The sequence below is a fragment of the Trichechus manatus genome, unplaced genomic scaffold (genome assembly GCF_000243295.1).
Source record: "Trichechus manatus latirostris isolate Lorelei unplaced genomic scaffold, TriManLat1.0 scaffold00162, whole genome shotgun sequence".
NCBI lineage: Eukaryota > Metazoa > Chordata > Mammalia > Sirenia > Trichechidae > Trichechus > Trichechus manatus.
In genome coordinates this window covers 5122043-5139104 of record NW_004444098.1, presented here as the reverse complement: position 1 = coordinate 5139104, position 17062 = coordinate 5122043, and the positions used below count along the sequence as shown (strand labels likewise).

The 17062-nt window shown below is 42.2% G+C and overlaps 1 protein-coding gene across 1 annotated transcript in view; it reads right to left on the bottom strand.

Annotated features, from left to right (window-relative positions):
* The window catches only part of ARHGAP6 (Rho GTPase activating protein 6), an 87782-nt gene that overhangs the window by 47104 nt on the left and 23616 nt on the right, over positions 1–17062 (bottom strand). The window contains exons 3-5 of the mRNA XM_023740713.1: positions 7767–8023; positions 5859–6054; positions 1331–1386 (exon numbers count right to left, since the gene is read on the bottom strand). Coding sequence (XP_023596481.1) covers positions 1331–1386; positions 5859–6054; positions 7767–8023 — 509 coding nt within the window. The remainder of the gene's footprint in view (positions 1–1330; positions 1387–5858; positions 6055–7766; positions 8024–17062) is intronic.

The following is a 17062-nucleotide window of genomic DNA, read 5'->3' as shown; positions in this document are numbered from 1 at the left end:
CTATCGAACTAAAAATTATTTTCTCTTGGTTTCATTACTGAGTTGCTGAGCTCTTTATTTCCTTCTGCGGAAACCAAAAGAGGGAAAACAGCATTTTAATGCTCTTTCAGCCAACAAATGAATTCTTTTCCCAAAGGATGGTTTGTCTTTTCTGAAGCCATTATGAATGCGGACACCTGCCCATTGCGGGATACTATTCCTGAAGGTCTAATATCAAACGTTTGTTGCCAGAATGGGACATAGTAGCCAAGGTCACCATGGGTACAGATCCCTACAGGAAAAATGAATTGGGGATCGATAGTTCTAGGGAAACTTAGAATTATTTATTCTTGAGAAAGTAAAGCTATAAACATAGCATCTTATATTAATGGCATTTTTCGTATTGTATCGCATTGGGTAAATCTGTTGCAAAAGTCTTCTTTAAAGTGCTGAAAAGCAAAGATGTCACTTTGATGACTAAGGTGCGCCTAACCTAAGCCATGGTATTTTATGGAGCTCATATGCATGTGAAAGCTGGACAATGAATAAGCAAGACCCAAGAAGAATTAATGCCTTTGAATTATGGTGTTGGTGAAGAATGTTGAATATACTATGGACTGCCAGAAGAACAAACAAATCTCTCTTGGAAGAAGTACAGCCAGAGTGTTCCTTGGAAGCAAGGATGGTGAGACTGCATCTCACATACTTTGGACATGTTATCAGGAGGGACCAGTCCCTGGAGAAGGACATCATGCTTGGTAAAGTCAGCAAAAAAAAAGGAAGACCCTCAACGAGATGGATTGACACAGTGGCTGCAACAATGGGCTCAAGCATAACAATGATTGTGAGGATGGTCCAGGACTGGGCAGCTTTCCATTCTGTTTTGCATAGGGTTCCTAACAACATTTTATGATAATAATGGGTACTCTACAATTATTTTCTATTTACTATCACTTGCTGATCAGATTCTGTCTGAATCTCCTGCTTTATGGCTCGATAAGATGATTACAAATTAGTTTTGTTTCACTGGACATGATATGGATGCACCCAGGCATTTTGCTTTTAGGCATTTTGTCCTAATTCGATGACATTTCTGAGTTTCTGAGTTGTTGCCTTTCACCTCCTGGGATTAAGAATTGACTTGAAGGCAAGAAGGCAGGGGTTTTTTTTTTTTTTTTTTGTTACATCAGAAAAAAGAAACCAAACCCATTGCTGTCGAGTCAATGACCCTGCCGTAGGAGCGTCAAAAAGAGATATTCAGAAATGGATTTGCATAAGCTTGAACTCTGCACAAGGTCATTCAGTTGGAAGTCAAGTGAAATGTACAATATAATCTTCACTTTGCACTTACTTGTCTCACTCTCTTTTTTGAGCTTCCCACTCGGAATATCCCCACTGTCTGAAGACCTGCAAAGAAGCAAACAAAATCAACAGTCCTGTTTTAGTGCTTAGAACTCTGGAGGAAATCAAATAGAAATCAAACAGAATGCCAGCATAGCTATGTAACATGTAGAGCAATAGGAAGTACATAAATGCTTATTTATCCCACTCTATTTATATTCTCCAGGTCTTTCAGTGCCAGGATCGCTTTGTTTCAATGTTTCTGATGAAAAAATTTCCATGTGATATTATGTATTTCCGTGCCTTCTCCATATGAAGGAAGATAATGTAGCATTTCTTTACTGTTCAGAATAATGATTTATGCATGAATTTTACATGAATTTTTAGTTATTGTATCAATTTTTAAAATAAATATTTCTTGTTTTTCTGATCATAATAAAAGTAAGTGCTTCTTGAAGAAAATCTAGAAAAATAAAATATTTAAAAAATATCTGATACAGAAATAATCACTCATAATATTTTGGTTTATTTCTTTCCAGCCAATATATGCATATTTTTTTTACATAGATGAGATCATATTATATATATTTTCAATGCTTCTGTTTTCATTCGATATTATGCCACTAGAATTTTCATGCCAGTAAAAACCTTGTAAATATCATATAAAACAGATGCAAAATATTATACGAATGTGTCACAATTTACTTCCTATTGCATTGGCATATAGATGCCCCAACAAACACCCACTATTTTTGCCGTTATAAATGATCCTACTATGAACAACTCAGAGACCTGGTGCTGGAGTGGTTAAGAGCTCGGCCACTAACAAAAAGGCTGGCAGTTTGAATCCACTAGCCACTCCTTGGAAACCTGATGGGGCAGTTCTACTCTGTCCTATACAGTTGCTATGAGTTGGAACCAACTCGACCACAACGGTTTGGTTTTCGGTTTTATGAACAACTCAGTGCATAGGTCTTCGGTCACATTTCTAATTTTTTTAAGATCAAGTTTTAGAAGTGGGATTATAGGGTCAACACGTACGACAAAGAGTTATCTGGTCCAAAACATCAATACTACTAAGGTTGAGAAATCCTGCTTTACAAGATTGTGTGAGTGTGTGTGTGTTGTGTGCCACTGAGTCAATTTTAACTCATAGCAACCCTATACAACATCATAAAACTGCCTCATAGGGTTTCCAAGGCTGTAATCTTTATAGAAGCAGATAGCCAGGTCTTTTCTCCTGTGGATCGGCTGGTGGGTTCAAATTGCAGACTTTTCGGTTAGCAGCCGAACCCTTAACCACTGCTCCACCAGGGCTCCTTTCTAAAAGATTAGGTCTCCTAAACAAATCATATCACTGTCACACATTAGTGTTTTTAACAATAAAAAAAAAAAAACAAAACCCGTTGCCATACGAGTCGATTCCGACTCATAGCAACCCTAAAGGACAGAGTAGAACTGCCCCATAGAGTTTCCAAGGAGCACCTGGTGGATTTGAACTGCCAACCTTTTGGTTAGCATCCGTAGCTCTTAACCACTACGCCACTAGGGTTTCCAATAGTTTCTTATAATTTTCAGTTGGCATATACATAAGATTCATAAACTATGACAGGTCGATATGCCTTTTAATAACTCTCTTTTAATCTATATGTTTGTTTTCCCCTCTCCGTTTATTTTTTCCTTATAATTTGTTTGATGAAGAAATGGAATTGATTTCCCACTATAGATTTCCATGCTGTCTGGATCTGGACACTCTGTGGTGTCAATTATATGTTCCTCTTGTTTGTTTATTTCGTGTAAAGTGATAACCCGTTGCCATCTAGTCGATTCTGACTCATAGCGACCCTGTAGGGCAGAGTAAAACTGCCCCATAGGGTTTCCAAGGCTGTAATTTTTACAGAAGCAGACTGCCACATCTTTTTCCTGCAGAGCGGCTAGTGGGTTCAAACTGCCAATCTTTCGGTTAGCAGCCCAGCGCTTAACCACTGTGCCACCAGGGCTCCTTGGACATGAATATAGATGAGGTCAAAACAACTGTCCAAGACCAATTTTGGAGAGGGTGGAAAGATCTTTGACACATGTTTATAAGGCCAAAGTGAATCAAGCCCTCTGCTACTCACTTCAAAATCTGGCAAATAACGTCCTACAAACTTTTGGAGTTTCCTGGTTTTTTTTTTCCATTTGTTTTACAGTGACCAAGATTAATATGTTTGCATTTGAATGGGTCTCTTATTTCTGGAGCTATTTGGTCTAAATACACCTTGGAAATCCAGAGTCAAATGAGGGCCTTGAAAGGTTATCCAGGTTATCTTCTTGCCTTTAGGCCCTAAGCTGCATTCCAAACAAGAAAGCAAACTGCCCTACTTCTGAACCATCCTGAAAAAGCACTATTTTACAAACTGTAATACGTGCCGGTAGAAGCAAAGAATAAAATAAAAAGAAACTCTGAGTTTTCTCTCACAAAAGCAGTTACTCAACCTGGCACTAGATTTTGAGTGATTGGGGTGAAATTTTCTTGCGTAAAATTCCTTAAAACGCTTAAAGTTCATTCTCTATATTCTTTATAGGGAACATTTTTTTTTTAATTGTACTTTAGATGAAGGTTTACAGAACAAAATAGTTTCTCATTAAACAGTTAGTACACATATTGCCCTATGACAATGGTTAACAACCCCATGACATGTCAACACTCTCCCTTCTCGACCTTGGGTTCCCTATTACCAGCTTTCTTGTCCCCTCCTGCCTTCTAGTCCTTGTCCGTGAACTGTCGTGCCCTATTAGTCTTGTTTTGTTTTATGGGGCCATCTAATCTTTAGCTGAATGGTGAACCTCGGGAGTGACTTCATTACTGAGCTAAAAGGGCGTCCGGGGGCCGTACTCTCGGGGTTTCTCCAGTCTCTGTCAGGCCAGTAAGTCTGGTCTTTCTTTGTGAGTTAGAATTTTGTTCTACATTTTTCTCCAGCTCTGTCCAGGACCCTCTGTTGTGATCCCGGTCAGAGCAGTCAGTGGTGGTAGCCGGGCACCATCTAGTTGTACTGGACTCAGTCTGGTGGAGGCCGTGGTAGTTGTGGTCCATTAGTCCTTTGGCCTAATCTTTTCCTTATATCTTGTTTTCTTCATTCTCCCTTGCTCCTGAAGGGGTGAGACCAGTGGAGTATCTTAGACCGCTGCTCACAGGCTTTTAAGACCCCAGACGCTGCTCACCAAGGTAGAATGTAGAACATTGTCTTTATAAACTGTGTTATGCCAATTGAGCTAGATGTTCCCCGAGACCACGGTCCCCACAGCCCTCCGCCCAGCAATTCAGTCCTATAGGGAACATTTATAATTATAAAAGTGTTTGTCCATTTTCTACTCTATAGTGCAGTTTAGACTGAATTTCCATATTCACAGTAGTGAAATCTTAAGTTGCTAAGCCACTTTTTAAAAACAATTCGGTTCAAATAACATTTATTAAGCGTCTACCTTGTGTTAATCATGATACTAAGAGCTGGGAATTCAAAATGAGTAAGACATTGTCCTTGTCTTCAAGTTTGCCTTCCAAGGACAGGCAGAAAGATAAATTTAAAACTCCACGCTGAAAATTTTGTATAAAACAAATAAGGTAAGGTTTCAATACATATTAACTTTATTAAGTTGTTTATATGTTGTCCTGTGACTTCCATATATACTAAGTTAAGACATTTAGTTTTATCTCAAAAAAAAATTTAAGTCTCACATTTATTAGAAGGAAAAATAGGAAAATGTTACCATTAGTTTTGTGTGCACGGCAGCCCTCAGACTCTTCTTTGCTTTTCTGTTTCTTTTTTTTAGTTTTAAATTTTATTTTTTACAGAGAACAGATTATTTTTATAATAAAGCAACAATTAAGAAACTTTTGCTCATGCCCATAAAATGCAGGCTAAATAAAGCAAACACATTTAAATTATGGAAATGGTAGTTTGCTGAGCCAAAAGTCTACATTTCAGAGTATTTTTCAGAGAACTGCCTTTCTATTATTGTTAAGTCAACACGTTAACTGAGTTGCCAAAAAGGGCATGGTGGAGAAATTTTAAGTGGCCGTCTTTCACAAGAATGAAATTAACAGCCTGCAAATCTATTGTCAAAAGCTATACATTTTCTATTCACTTAAGCAATGGTTTTCAAATAATTTTTTTTAAAGAAGTTGGACTCATTTCTCTTTAAAGGAAACCTAGTGAGTAACCTCAACGTATACAAAAAGAAGATAAAAGTGGCTCTGCTCTGATTGAAGGGGGCTCTGGGGACAGATCCAGCCAAAAGACCCCACCCTTTCCCCAAATCGCTTGGCCTCCAGACTCACTTCTGAGGAATTTTGGTGGCTTAGCAGTCTGAACACAGACCTTCTCCCACAATCCCGTTCAGCCCGTCATCTCTTAAGCAACCACTCACACCCGTAAACTTTCCTCACAGCCCAGAGTCTGATCAAAGGAACAAAAGTTGAAATTGGGTGGTTAAATGAATGATGCTGGATAAAGGCCATCTTTGGTACTTGATGAGGGAGGAACTAGGCTACTTACCGTGCTTTTCTAGATGCTGACAGCAGCTGTCCACCAGTCTGGGGACCTGTCTGTAAATAGGATTCAGACTGAGTTTCTTATCTCTGGCTTTTTCTTTTTTATTTTGCGCTTCAGCTGGCAAGGAGAGCTGCAAAGCTTCCAGAAGTCGAGACTGATTGTCATCAAGATCTGTGATGGAATCCACTGACATGGCACCCTGCAAATCATACACAGGCATGAACCAAGAGTGCAAATGGAGAAAACAAAAACCTCCTGCAGATGCTAGCCAACAAACCCTCTTGCCCATGACTAGTTATCACACTTGAAATGACACTGCTTGATTTAACTGTGCTGCTTGCATATTAAAAACAGGGAGAAAAAGTCTTTTGAAAATGTCAGGAAACCAATACAACATAGGGTAAAATAATGGCAGTTACCATTTCAACACAGACAATATTTGCCAAATGAAAGACAAGGGATGGAAAACATAAAATTAAAATACTTTGGCCCAACTATTTCATTTCTTGAAACATAAATTAAAAAAAGAAAAGAAATCACATACTCAGTGAATGAGATAGTCATAGACATCTTGTGAACAAAAAAATTCAACTATGACTGCAGGAAGTAGATTGTAAAATAGGAGGATTCCATAAAGCTGTCTTAGTTTGGTTCCCCCCAGAAGCAGCATGTAGTGCTTTATCAAGGAGGTGGTTCCCGGGAAACACCTGTAGGGGAGTGCAGAAGGAAGGGCAGACAATGAAGGGAGCATTACCAATTACCACTTTGGGCAACGGGAGCTCAATGCCCCTGGGGAACTCTAGGAGACAGTGTAGAGCACCTCAGAGCTATCCCTGCTAAGGAGCCAGCGAGCTGGGGTATTTATACACCACTCCCAAGAGTCATTGGTTAAGGGTAGCTCCTGGCTGGGACAGGGAGTTGGCATTAGTGTCTCAGTACTTGTTGTCTACCATCTGCATGAGCTGGGAGGCTCTATGAGTGAGAGAAAGCCCTCAGCAAAGAGATGAGGTGCTGGCAGGTGGAAGGTGAGCTGGTGTGCTAGGAATGGGGAAGGCTGAGGAGAAGGGAGCAGACCACTATCCGTATCTGCTGTACCCACCCATCCTTTCATGAAACATAGATGAAGAAGTTGGCTGCTCACATCCTAGCAGGGTCTGGGCAGAGGAGAGGGCATTGGGAGGCCCATTGCCTAAGCCTTAGATTCCCAGAATGCTCAGATTTAGACTTTTGATTTTATTGCTAGATGGGTTTAGACACACAGTCTGAGAAACGATGATGCACTGAAAGAACAATTTCATCATGCAAATTCAAGTATTCCATCATTTTATCAATTCTTCCTTTCTAAGCACAGCAGAAGCATCGATAAATAGTTGTGGTTTCCCGAACCTCAGATAAATCTATATCTATATATATACACACACATACCTCTCTACAGTACTGTTTGATCAAAAAAAAAATCATTCTTCCAATAGATAAGGAAAAATCTCATTGTTTATGAAGACCCACATGCAGCCAATTCATTCAGCCAGACATGGTTCTCAGCCTGGAGATGGTGAGATCGAGCAAACACCAGTCCCTGCCCTCAAGCCTCAGAATTCAGTGGGAAGTCTAGCAAGACTACAGAAGATGACAATAGATGGGATCAATGGCGATGTAGAATGTTCCGGATATCATAGGGCATGGGGGTAACAAAGGAGGGCCACCCAACAGCTTTGAGAGGGGTCAGAAAAAGCTTTGAGAAGGTGCCAGGTACCACATGCCCAGTGCAAATTCTCGCTCAATGAGGCTGTTGACCAATCCCTGGACCTGAACTACATTTCCAGGTTTCACATGAGCAAAAACTCAAGGAATAACCTTATACACCCTCAGTTTTCCTAACATCAGCATCAGAGAAAATACAGGCCTACTCACCCTCCTCCTGGCCCTAGGAGCCGGTTCCGGGGTGTTAGGTGATGTCGACTCATTTGGTGTTTCTGAGGTTGAGCTGAGAGATGAGTTACTGCTTGAGAGTTCTTTGTTTTGTCTTTTATTTCCAAATGGGAGAAGAGAAGCCACAAAATCCGATGCGTCCTTCTGCTCGTCCTTCTGCGAGTCCTGCTTGAGTTTATAGGCCCGGTCATTCGCAATGACTTGGGATAAGGGCATTCCAAATGCCTGCGGGATGAATTCTGGAATCGAAACACAAACATTCACTTTCAGAGGAAGCCTGGCCAGGGAACGTGCTCACTCGCGCTTCAGACCTATAGGCAGACACAGTCAAATGGTTGTTTTCCCAAGTATTGATTCATCAGTCAAAGACTGGAGATGACATTGGTGTTTATCAGCATGACCAAAGTCTCTCTTTAAATTAAGAAAGCCAGTAGGTAGAAAAGACACAGGTTTTAGAAATCTAGGCCTCTAGTTTTCCTTCACCTGTCACAAGTCTGTTTTAAAGGAAATCACTTTATAGAGAAATGTGACATTTGGGGATCAAAACAACATACTGTCCTCATGAATACGCAGTTTTACAAACTAGTCTTCGATTTACAAGTTTCAGAGGCCCCTGGAGCTGACAAGGCATGGGGAGACTGTGGGATTTATTAAATACCGACTGTGTATCATGACAAGCATCAGCCTGAGAAGAAATACAACCAGAATACTCCCTAGAAGCAAGGATGGTGAGACATCTGCTCGCTTACTTCGGACACGTCATTAGGAAAGACCAATCGCTGGAAAAGAACACCATGTTTGATAAAGCAGAGGATCAGCGAAAACGAGGGAAACCCTCCACGAGGTGGACTGACACAGTAGCCAAAACTATGCTTCAAACACACCAACAATCAAAAAGATGGCACAGGACTGGGAACGTTTCATTCTGTTATAGGTAAGGTCACCAGGAGTCAGAGCCAACTCGACGGCAACTACCAACAATATCATGACAAGTTACACAATGGGGGGTACAAAGCTTACGGACGGTCCAGTCCTCACTCTTGAGGGGTTCAGAGTGTGAGGAGAAGTGAGAGGAGTAGAGAGTCAGGTATGTAAATAACTATGACAGAGTGTGTATATGATGTGCTATGGTAGAGACATACGAGGTGAAGATGGAAATTCAGTTAAGTGGATACACTTTGGGGTCCACAATAAAAGTGTGGGAGGGAGAGGAGCAGTTTGCTCTTTTTTCATTGTGTTCCTCATCCCCATGTCTTATCTCCAGCCAGCTGCACTGGGGCTGTCGCCCTCATAACCTATACTCAAGCCATCCTGCTGGCCACATGCAAAAGTGGACTCCACCACAAACTGTGTAGTGGAGGGCTCCAGATACAATTTGTTAAGTCCTTTAGTAAGTACGATTTTGGGGACTGGGCATAACGCAGAAATCTATGGCTTTATTTGGCAAGGTACCTGCAGTTGCTTTCTGGATCTCTGTAGTAAATTTGTCTACATATACACTGCAAGCACGCCAAGGCATTGTTGTTGTTAGGTGCCGTCAAGTCGGTTCCGAATCACAGTGACCCCATGCACAACAGAATGAAACACTGCCCAGTGCTGCTCCATCCTCATGATCGTTGTTATGCTTGAACACATTGTTGTGGCCACCGTGTCAATCCATCTCATTGAGGGTCTTCCTCTTTTTCGCTGACCCTCCACTTTACCGAGCACGATGTCCTCCTACAAGGACTGATCCCTCCTGATACTCTGCTATTCAAAAGTTTTTCACTGGCTAATTTTTTTTCAGAAGTAGACCGACAGTCCTTCTTCCTACTTTATCTTAGTCTGGAAGCTCAGCTGAAACCTGTCCACCATGGGTGACCCTGCTGGTATTTGAATACTGGTGGCATAGCTTCCAGCAGCACAGCAACACACAAGCCACCACAGTATGACAAACTGACAGACGTGTGGAGGGCCAAGGCATTGCATTGGCAATATTTTAGTTTCATACTGAAAAGCACTGATAATTGAATTAAATGCATAATTTCTTTTAGACTCAACATGAAAAGGCCCACTAGAAGCAGCAAGTCGGAGTCTAGCTTTGCACTTGTTTTTATAACTCCTATGAATGAAACCAGGAGCCCTGGTGGAGCAGTGGTTAAAGTGCTCGGCTGTTAAGTGAAGGGTTGGCGGTTTGAACTGACCAGCTGCTCCTTGGGAGAAAGATGTGGTAGTCTGCTTCCATAAAGATTACGGCCAGCTTTGGAAACCCTATGGGGCAGTTCTACTCTGTCCTATAGGGTCACTATGAGTCGGAATTGACTCGACGGCAATGGATTTTTGGTTTAATATGAATGAAACAAGCATGATCAAAGGCAAATATTCTAAGGTTGTTTGTTCTTTGAAAGAAAAAGCTAACATTAAATCAAGTGGAAAGCGGTTTTAAAAGGTCTTCTCCTCAATCCATGGCAACATTTTAAACATCACTGGGCTAATGACCACATCTACATCAAAAGCAGAAATGGTCCTTGAAAAGCGTGCACCTCTGGCTCTATCAAAACATGAAAATTTTCATGAAGTAACAAATCAAAACTTCAGCATCTGGAGATTTTCAGGGGATGCTAGTCATCGTCCATCAACCAACCAGAAGCTGCACATGATAATACTGTAAAAAAAATTAGGCATTGCTCTTTTGAATGACCAATGTGGACAGTGTGTTGTTGTTGGTTGCTGTCGAGTTGATTCAACTCATGGCAACCCCAGGTGTGCAGAGTGGAACATCTACAAAGGGTTTTCAAGGCTGTGACCTTCCAGAAGCAAATCACCAGGCCTGTCTTCCATGATGCCTCTGGGTGGGTTCGAACTGCCAACCTTTCAGCTAGTAGTGGAGTGCTTAACCATTTGCACCACCTAGGGACTTCCACGGACAGTGTAGCAAGATTCAATACTCACTACTGATGAAAGGCTGTTTCTAATACTAGCAAAAACAGAAATCAAATGCAAGGGGACGATATCAGATCACTTGCTTCCTATGCTGAATACTTATATAAATCAGCACTGCCTTGTCTGTGGAAATAATCAAATAGTCTTACTCCAAAAAGGTTGGGAAAAGTCAAGGAACATGAGGATGGCAAGGCTGACAGCTACAGGAAATACACAGAAACTGCCCAGAGATGATAACAGTAAAAAGGACATTGATAAATATATTAAGTGACATGAATCGGCCCATGTAGGCAAACTAATAATAGGGGTTTAATACGAGATGAAGACTATTGATGCTTCTCATAGCCATTTTTCCAAAAAAGGAAATGAAACAGACTCACTTAGAGATTTCTAGTAGCTCTGGACAAAACGAAGAAAATGGTTTCCTTTGGAATCTGTCATTTTTAATATCTGAAAGTCTGTCACTCTCTTTGTAAACTGGAATAATTGGGTACAAATGAAACAGGTGAAACACAGGAAGCCATTCTCTCTCATTAAATTCTCATTTCTCTTTTTTCCCCATCTAAGAATTGCCAACAGATTTTCATCTCTCTCTGATAGACTTCTTTCCTGGCTGAGTGTATTTATTCTTTCAGGGGTAGAGTTTTGTTGTGGTGTCTAATTTCTTGTTGATTTCCCTCGAGGACACCTACAAGCCTCAGAAAGGAGACCTCTCTTTGCTCTTAGCTTCTATTGGAGTGTCTATTTAGTCTCTGTAAAATTCTAGGCAGGATTCTGGGATATTATTGCTTCTTGAAACATGGCTGTTGTGAAATTGAGAGCTCCTCACGAGGCTATTGAGCAAATCTTTCCTCTACATGTAGACAAAGCGTTGGGCGCAAACGTTTATGGATCTGCGGGCCCAAAGGTCTTCCACTAGGGGAAAAAGGAACCTTGAGACGCTGTGTTGACAGTGGCTAATAAATTTGGTGATAGCTTTTTAATACAGCAAGGAAATTACCCAAGACTCACTGTCCTAGGGCTAGGGACAATGTATACCATGTCCCAAGTGATGGCGTGTGATCCCCAAGGAGACTGCTTCCCCTGTCCTCCTCACTGGTAGCGACTGTCTACTCTCCCATCAACCATGGGGTCAGGAGGTGGCAGGCCATCCTCTTTCTCCCCTGTGCTGTGTCCAGACATTCACCCCCACCCCCACCCCCACCCCCCACTGTGTGGCAGACCTGCTGCTGCAAGGTTTCCCTTGTCCTCTGCTTCCTGCTGCTTGTGCTCCTGCTCAGGGTTGGCCAGTGCAGGGTCGGCACCAGAGTGAGTACGTCCTTAAATCTGATGGGCTAGGTGCCTTATTCACCTGACCCTAGTCCCAGCTCTGTTTGCAGGTCATAGGGTCTCCGTTGCAACTACTCAACTCTGCCAGTGCAGCACAGAAGCAGCCATAGATGATATGTAAAGAACGGGTGCAGTATGTTGCAATAAAACTTTATTTACAAAACCAGGCAGCGGGCCAACCCCAGGTATAAATGATACCTTCTCATGCCTGTACCTTCACCTCTTGTTTTCTATCAGATGCCCTCTTCAGCATTTAAACATATTCAAGCTGCTCCTTCTTAAAAAAAAATAAATAACCTTCCATCCACCCTATTCTCTCAATAGTTTCCCACGTCTCCTTTCTCCCTAGTTAACATTCTCTCGAGTGTTACCTTTACTTTCTGGCCTCTACTTTTCTCACCTGCCACTCTCTCTTCATCTCACCCAGTTTGGCTGTAGCCTCCACTGTTATTCTAAAACAGCTCTCTCTGAATTCATGGTTGACTTCAAGGACATTAAATTCAGTGTGTTCACCAGCCCTATGTCATTTGCCCTCTCACAGGCAGCCTTCAACCCTTGTGGCCACTTCCCGGAAACACTCTCTGTCCTTGGCATCCCGGACATACATACTATCCTAGTCTTTCTCCTGCCTTTCTGGCTACATTCTTGTGCCTTTTGCTGGTTTACTGTTCTCTACCCAGTGTTTTCTAGGGGGTAGCGGTGGTTTAGTGGTAGAATTCTTGCCTTCCATGAGGAGACCTGGGTTCAATTCCCCGCCGATGCACCTTAAGTGCAGCCACCACTCATCTGTCAGTAGAGGCTTGCGTGTTGCTGTGATGCTGAACAGGTTTCAGTGGAGCTTCCAGAGTAAGACAGACTAGGAAGAAAGGCCTGGCAAGCTACATCAGAAAATCAGCCAGTGAAAACCCTATGGATCACATGGTCTGATCCACAATGGATTGTGGGGATGGTGCAGGACTGGGCAGGGTTTTGTTTCATTGCGTATGGGTCACCATGAGTCAGGGTCTGACTCCTCGGCAGCTAACAACAAAAACCCGGGTTCTCAATGTGGAAGATCCTCAGAGCTCAGTCCCAACCCCTCTCCTCACTCTGTCCTCTCTCCATAAGCAGGATCATCCATGCCCAGTGCTCTAATTTCCATCCATGGGAACCTGACACCTCATTGTGACCTCCAGCCGAGACGTCTTCTCTGAGCACCAATCTCTCCCTCCATATTCACACCTGGATGTCCCAAAGACATCTCTCACACATCGTCTTCCCAGCGCCAGGTCCTACTCCCATTCCCAGTGACCTCTGTTCTTCTAAGAGTCGTCCTTGAAGCTTTGCTCCTTCTACATCCTATCTCCACTTCAGCAACAAATCCTCATCATTTTACCCTCACATTACCTCCTGTCTCCATCCACTTCTCTCGACTTACACCATCACACCAACCCTAGTCCAAGGCACCATTATATTTCTCCTGGACTTCCAAGTAGCCTCCTAACTGGCCTTCCTGCATCCACTCTTGTCTCACTCCCACCTCAAGTTCACGTTTTACACTAGAGCATGGCATTGACTTAAAGACACCATTAAGTCACCCCCTCCGTAACACCCTTTGACAGTGTCTCACTGCTACTGGCATGCAGACCAAAAGTTGTGCCATGGCCCATATGGTCCTGTGTAAGCTAGCCTCTTCCTAGCCCTCCCTGGAACGACTCTCCCCCTCAATCTCTCTTCTCTAGTAATATTGCTTGTTATGGATTGAACTGTGTCCCCCCAAAATTTGTGTTGAAATCCTAACCCCTGTAAATATGACCCTGTTTGGAAATTGGAGTTTCTTTGTTATGCTAATGAGACCACACCAGAGTAGGGTGGGTTCTAAACCTAATCACTTCTGAATTGTAAAAAGAGCTGAACAGACACAGAGACACACACAGGGGGAAGACAGATGCCAAGGAAGGCCAAGGAACATCAAAGAACGCCAAAGATTGACAGCAGTCAGCAGAAACAAAGAGAGAGGCCCATAAAAGGAATCGACACAGCCAAGATCCCGATTCGGACTTCTGGCCTCCAGAACTGAAAGAATAAATTTGTGTTCTTTAAAGCCACCCACTTGTGTTCTTTCTGCTACGGCAGCCATAGGTAACCAAGAAACCAGTCAATGATAGCATTCAATATATTTTCTTTAAGAATGTCTAAATAGTGGTAACCGATACTAGATTTTTCTACTGTTATTTAATACTGTTTATTTAATAAACTCAAAAAGTTGTATCAATGCATTCCTGTATAGCATTACTTCACAGGTCTCATATAGTAACATACTTAGTGAAGAACAATAAAACACTACATAATATAATTTCATCATAAACAGAGGTGCCAGGCCTGAACTGCACACAAGAGTTTTATGTAGATTGTTTAAGTATATGGAATAATCTGAAAATATCCCGAGCAGGACTTATCTCTCGAATTAATGCCACAGGAAAACCTATTCCTCAATGCTTCGATTAGGAACTGCACTAACTGGAAAAAAGGAGCTATGTTTAAACCTTCAACAACAACAACAAAAAGCTATTTCTTTTCAAAACAAGAAAGAAATTTTCGGAAGTTCTGTAAGTTTTCAAAATAAATATTTTTGGTTGCCAAGTAATTTAATTAAGAGAACTTAAGAACCTGGAACCATTCTGTGTGGAAATAGGGTTTCTGAATCAGCAGCAGTCTCAAATTAGTTTCCACGTGGAAATCAAAAGTAATATGGGCCCTGTTTAAGTGGCAGGAGAGACCCAGGAGTGTCACGTAACTGCTGTATCTTATATCAAGGCAATTAATGAAAATCCAGGGCATGAGTCATTCTGATTGAATCAATTAATATAGTGGCATAGCCAACATTTATGAATCACACTCTTTAGTGGGAGAGTAATTCAATCCTAAGCACCTATTCTTATTTATTTTTAGATGACCCAGCAATAGCAGTCTTTGAGAGTTTCCTGTTTTCCTTCTCTTACTATAGGATTCAAATGATTATCACTTTTCACATGGCAGCTGTTATGAAACCCAAATGCCAATATTCAACTGAAAGGAAATAACATGAACTGATTACAGCCGGGCCAGAACTGCACAGCACCCCACTCACACCCTGGTTCTCCGGAATCCAAGGCATGGCTTCCAGTGTTGACATGGACCGGACTTTATGTTTTGGAAAGATGCCGTGTAATTTAAGTTTTGCTTAACCCCAGGACTCCCTGTGTTTAAACATCAAAGCTACTTAGAAAAACAAAAAAACAAAACCCTCTTTTGCCTTGAAGCTGGCCATTTTGTCACTGAGTTGGATGGGTGATGCATCTTCGCTTGAGAATCACCCAGGACCTGCCTTCCTTCTGCCAGCCAGGCAGTCTAACAGCACCCTTTTGAGTGTTCACTGAGCATTCGTATGAGCCCATGCAAATATGACTGGATCTGAAAAGTGTATACTGGCCCAGTGCACACTGGCTGACTACTTCCCCTGGCCCTTCAACGCTCATTCACAACCTTGCCTCCTGCTGGCGTGTAATACATGCAATTACGCATATATCTCCCTCCCTCCGCTGAGGAAACCCAAACCTTGTCTCCCGCAAAAACGCTCATTCTGCTTAGCCCAGCCTGATGGCCACTTTCTGAAGACTCACCTAAAGTCTACACTACAAGTATTTAAATCCCAATGTCAATAACGCCATCCGAGAATACGCCAACTTGAAAAGGTAATAGAGTAAAACCTGTGAAAGCCAGAACCCGTGTAACATGGAAACCTGTCAGAGGAGGAAAACTCAAATATTTTCTACTAAAAGGAGAGACAGAAAAGCGGTAAGACTTCAACCTGTCAAAGGTGGAAACGTGTAAGACCTGGAGAAACAAGGCAGTCCCGTTAAGTTCCAGCTCACAAGTCTCACTATACATGACTAATAACAACCAGGTGATCCCCTTAATACACTCGGTAAACATGGAGAACTGCTCTAATCTAGCGAGGTAAGTAAAGGTGCTCTGTTGCAAGGATAAGGAAGATCGAAGAAGAATCGATGCCTTTGAATTATGGTGTTGGTGAAGAATACTGAATATACCATAGACTGCCAGAACAAACAAATCTGTTTTGGAAGAAGTACAGCCAGAATGCTCCTTAGAAGGGAGGATGGTGAGACTTTGTCTCACATACTTTGGACATGTTATCAGGAGGGACCAGTTCCTGGAGAAGGACATCATGCTTGGTAAAGTAGAGGGTCAGCGAAAAAGAGGAAGACCCTCAAGGAGATGGATTGACACAGTGGTGGCAACAATGGGCCAAGCATAACAAGCATTGTGAGGATGGTGCTGGACCAGGCAGTGTTTCCTTCTGTGATACGTAGGGTCACTATGAGTTGGAACCGACTCGACGGTACCCAACAACAACAACAGTGCAGGAACAGAATGATCAAAAACTCTAGTTTAAAAGAGCTACGCTGGCTACGAATAGGTCATTACAAAACAAGGGCAAGAACACCTCAACCAGTGACATAAATTTGAATTTACCAGACAATGATGACAGGTAGCTGCAGAAGAGTTAACGCCATTTGCCTTCATTAGTCCAGCAGCAAATTCGGCTGTGATAGTGTCCCAGTGAGTAGCCTGGTTAATCTGGACCAGACTTCTCTGTCCTAGACATTGTATGCCCAAAATGCATAAAAATATCCATGTCTGGCCCTCACTGCGGACCAATGGCCTCTCTGGGATGGGAATCTGGAACGGGCATTTTTGAAAGGTTCCAAAAGTGATTCTATTGGGCAGTCAGAGTTGACAACCACTGGTGTGTTCACCTCTTTTTTCCAGATTTGAGGTCAGCTGTTGGCTTCTAGGGTGGCCAACCTAATGAGAAGATGACATTGGCATCAACTTCTCCACTTAGGAATTAACTTGCAGCATTTACAAAAGTTCCTATTGTACACTGGAGATAACTAGCTTGGAAGTGTCCCTTGTCATGCTACAATTTGCTGAAATTGAATACTTCTCAGTGAGACGGTAGGGCAGGGAGAATATAGGTAGAG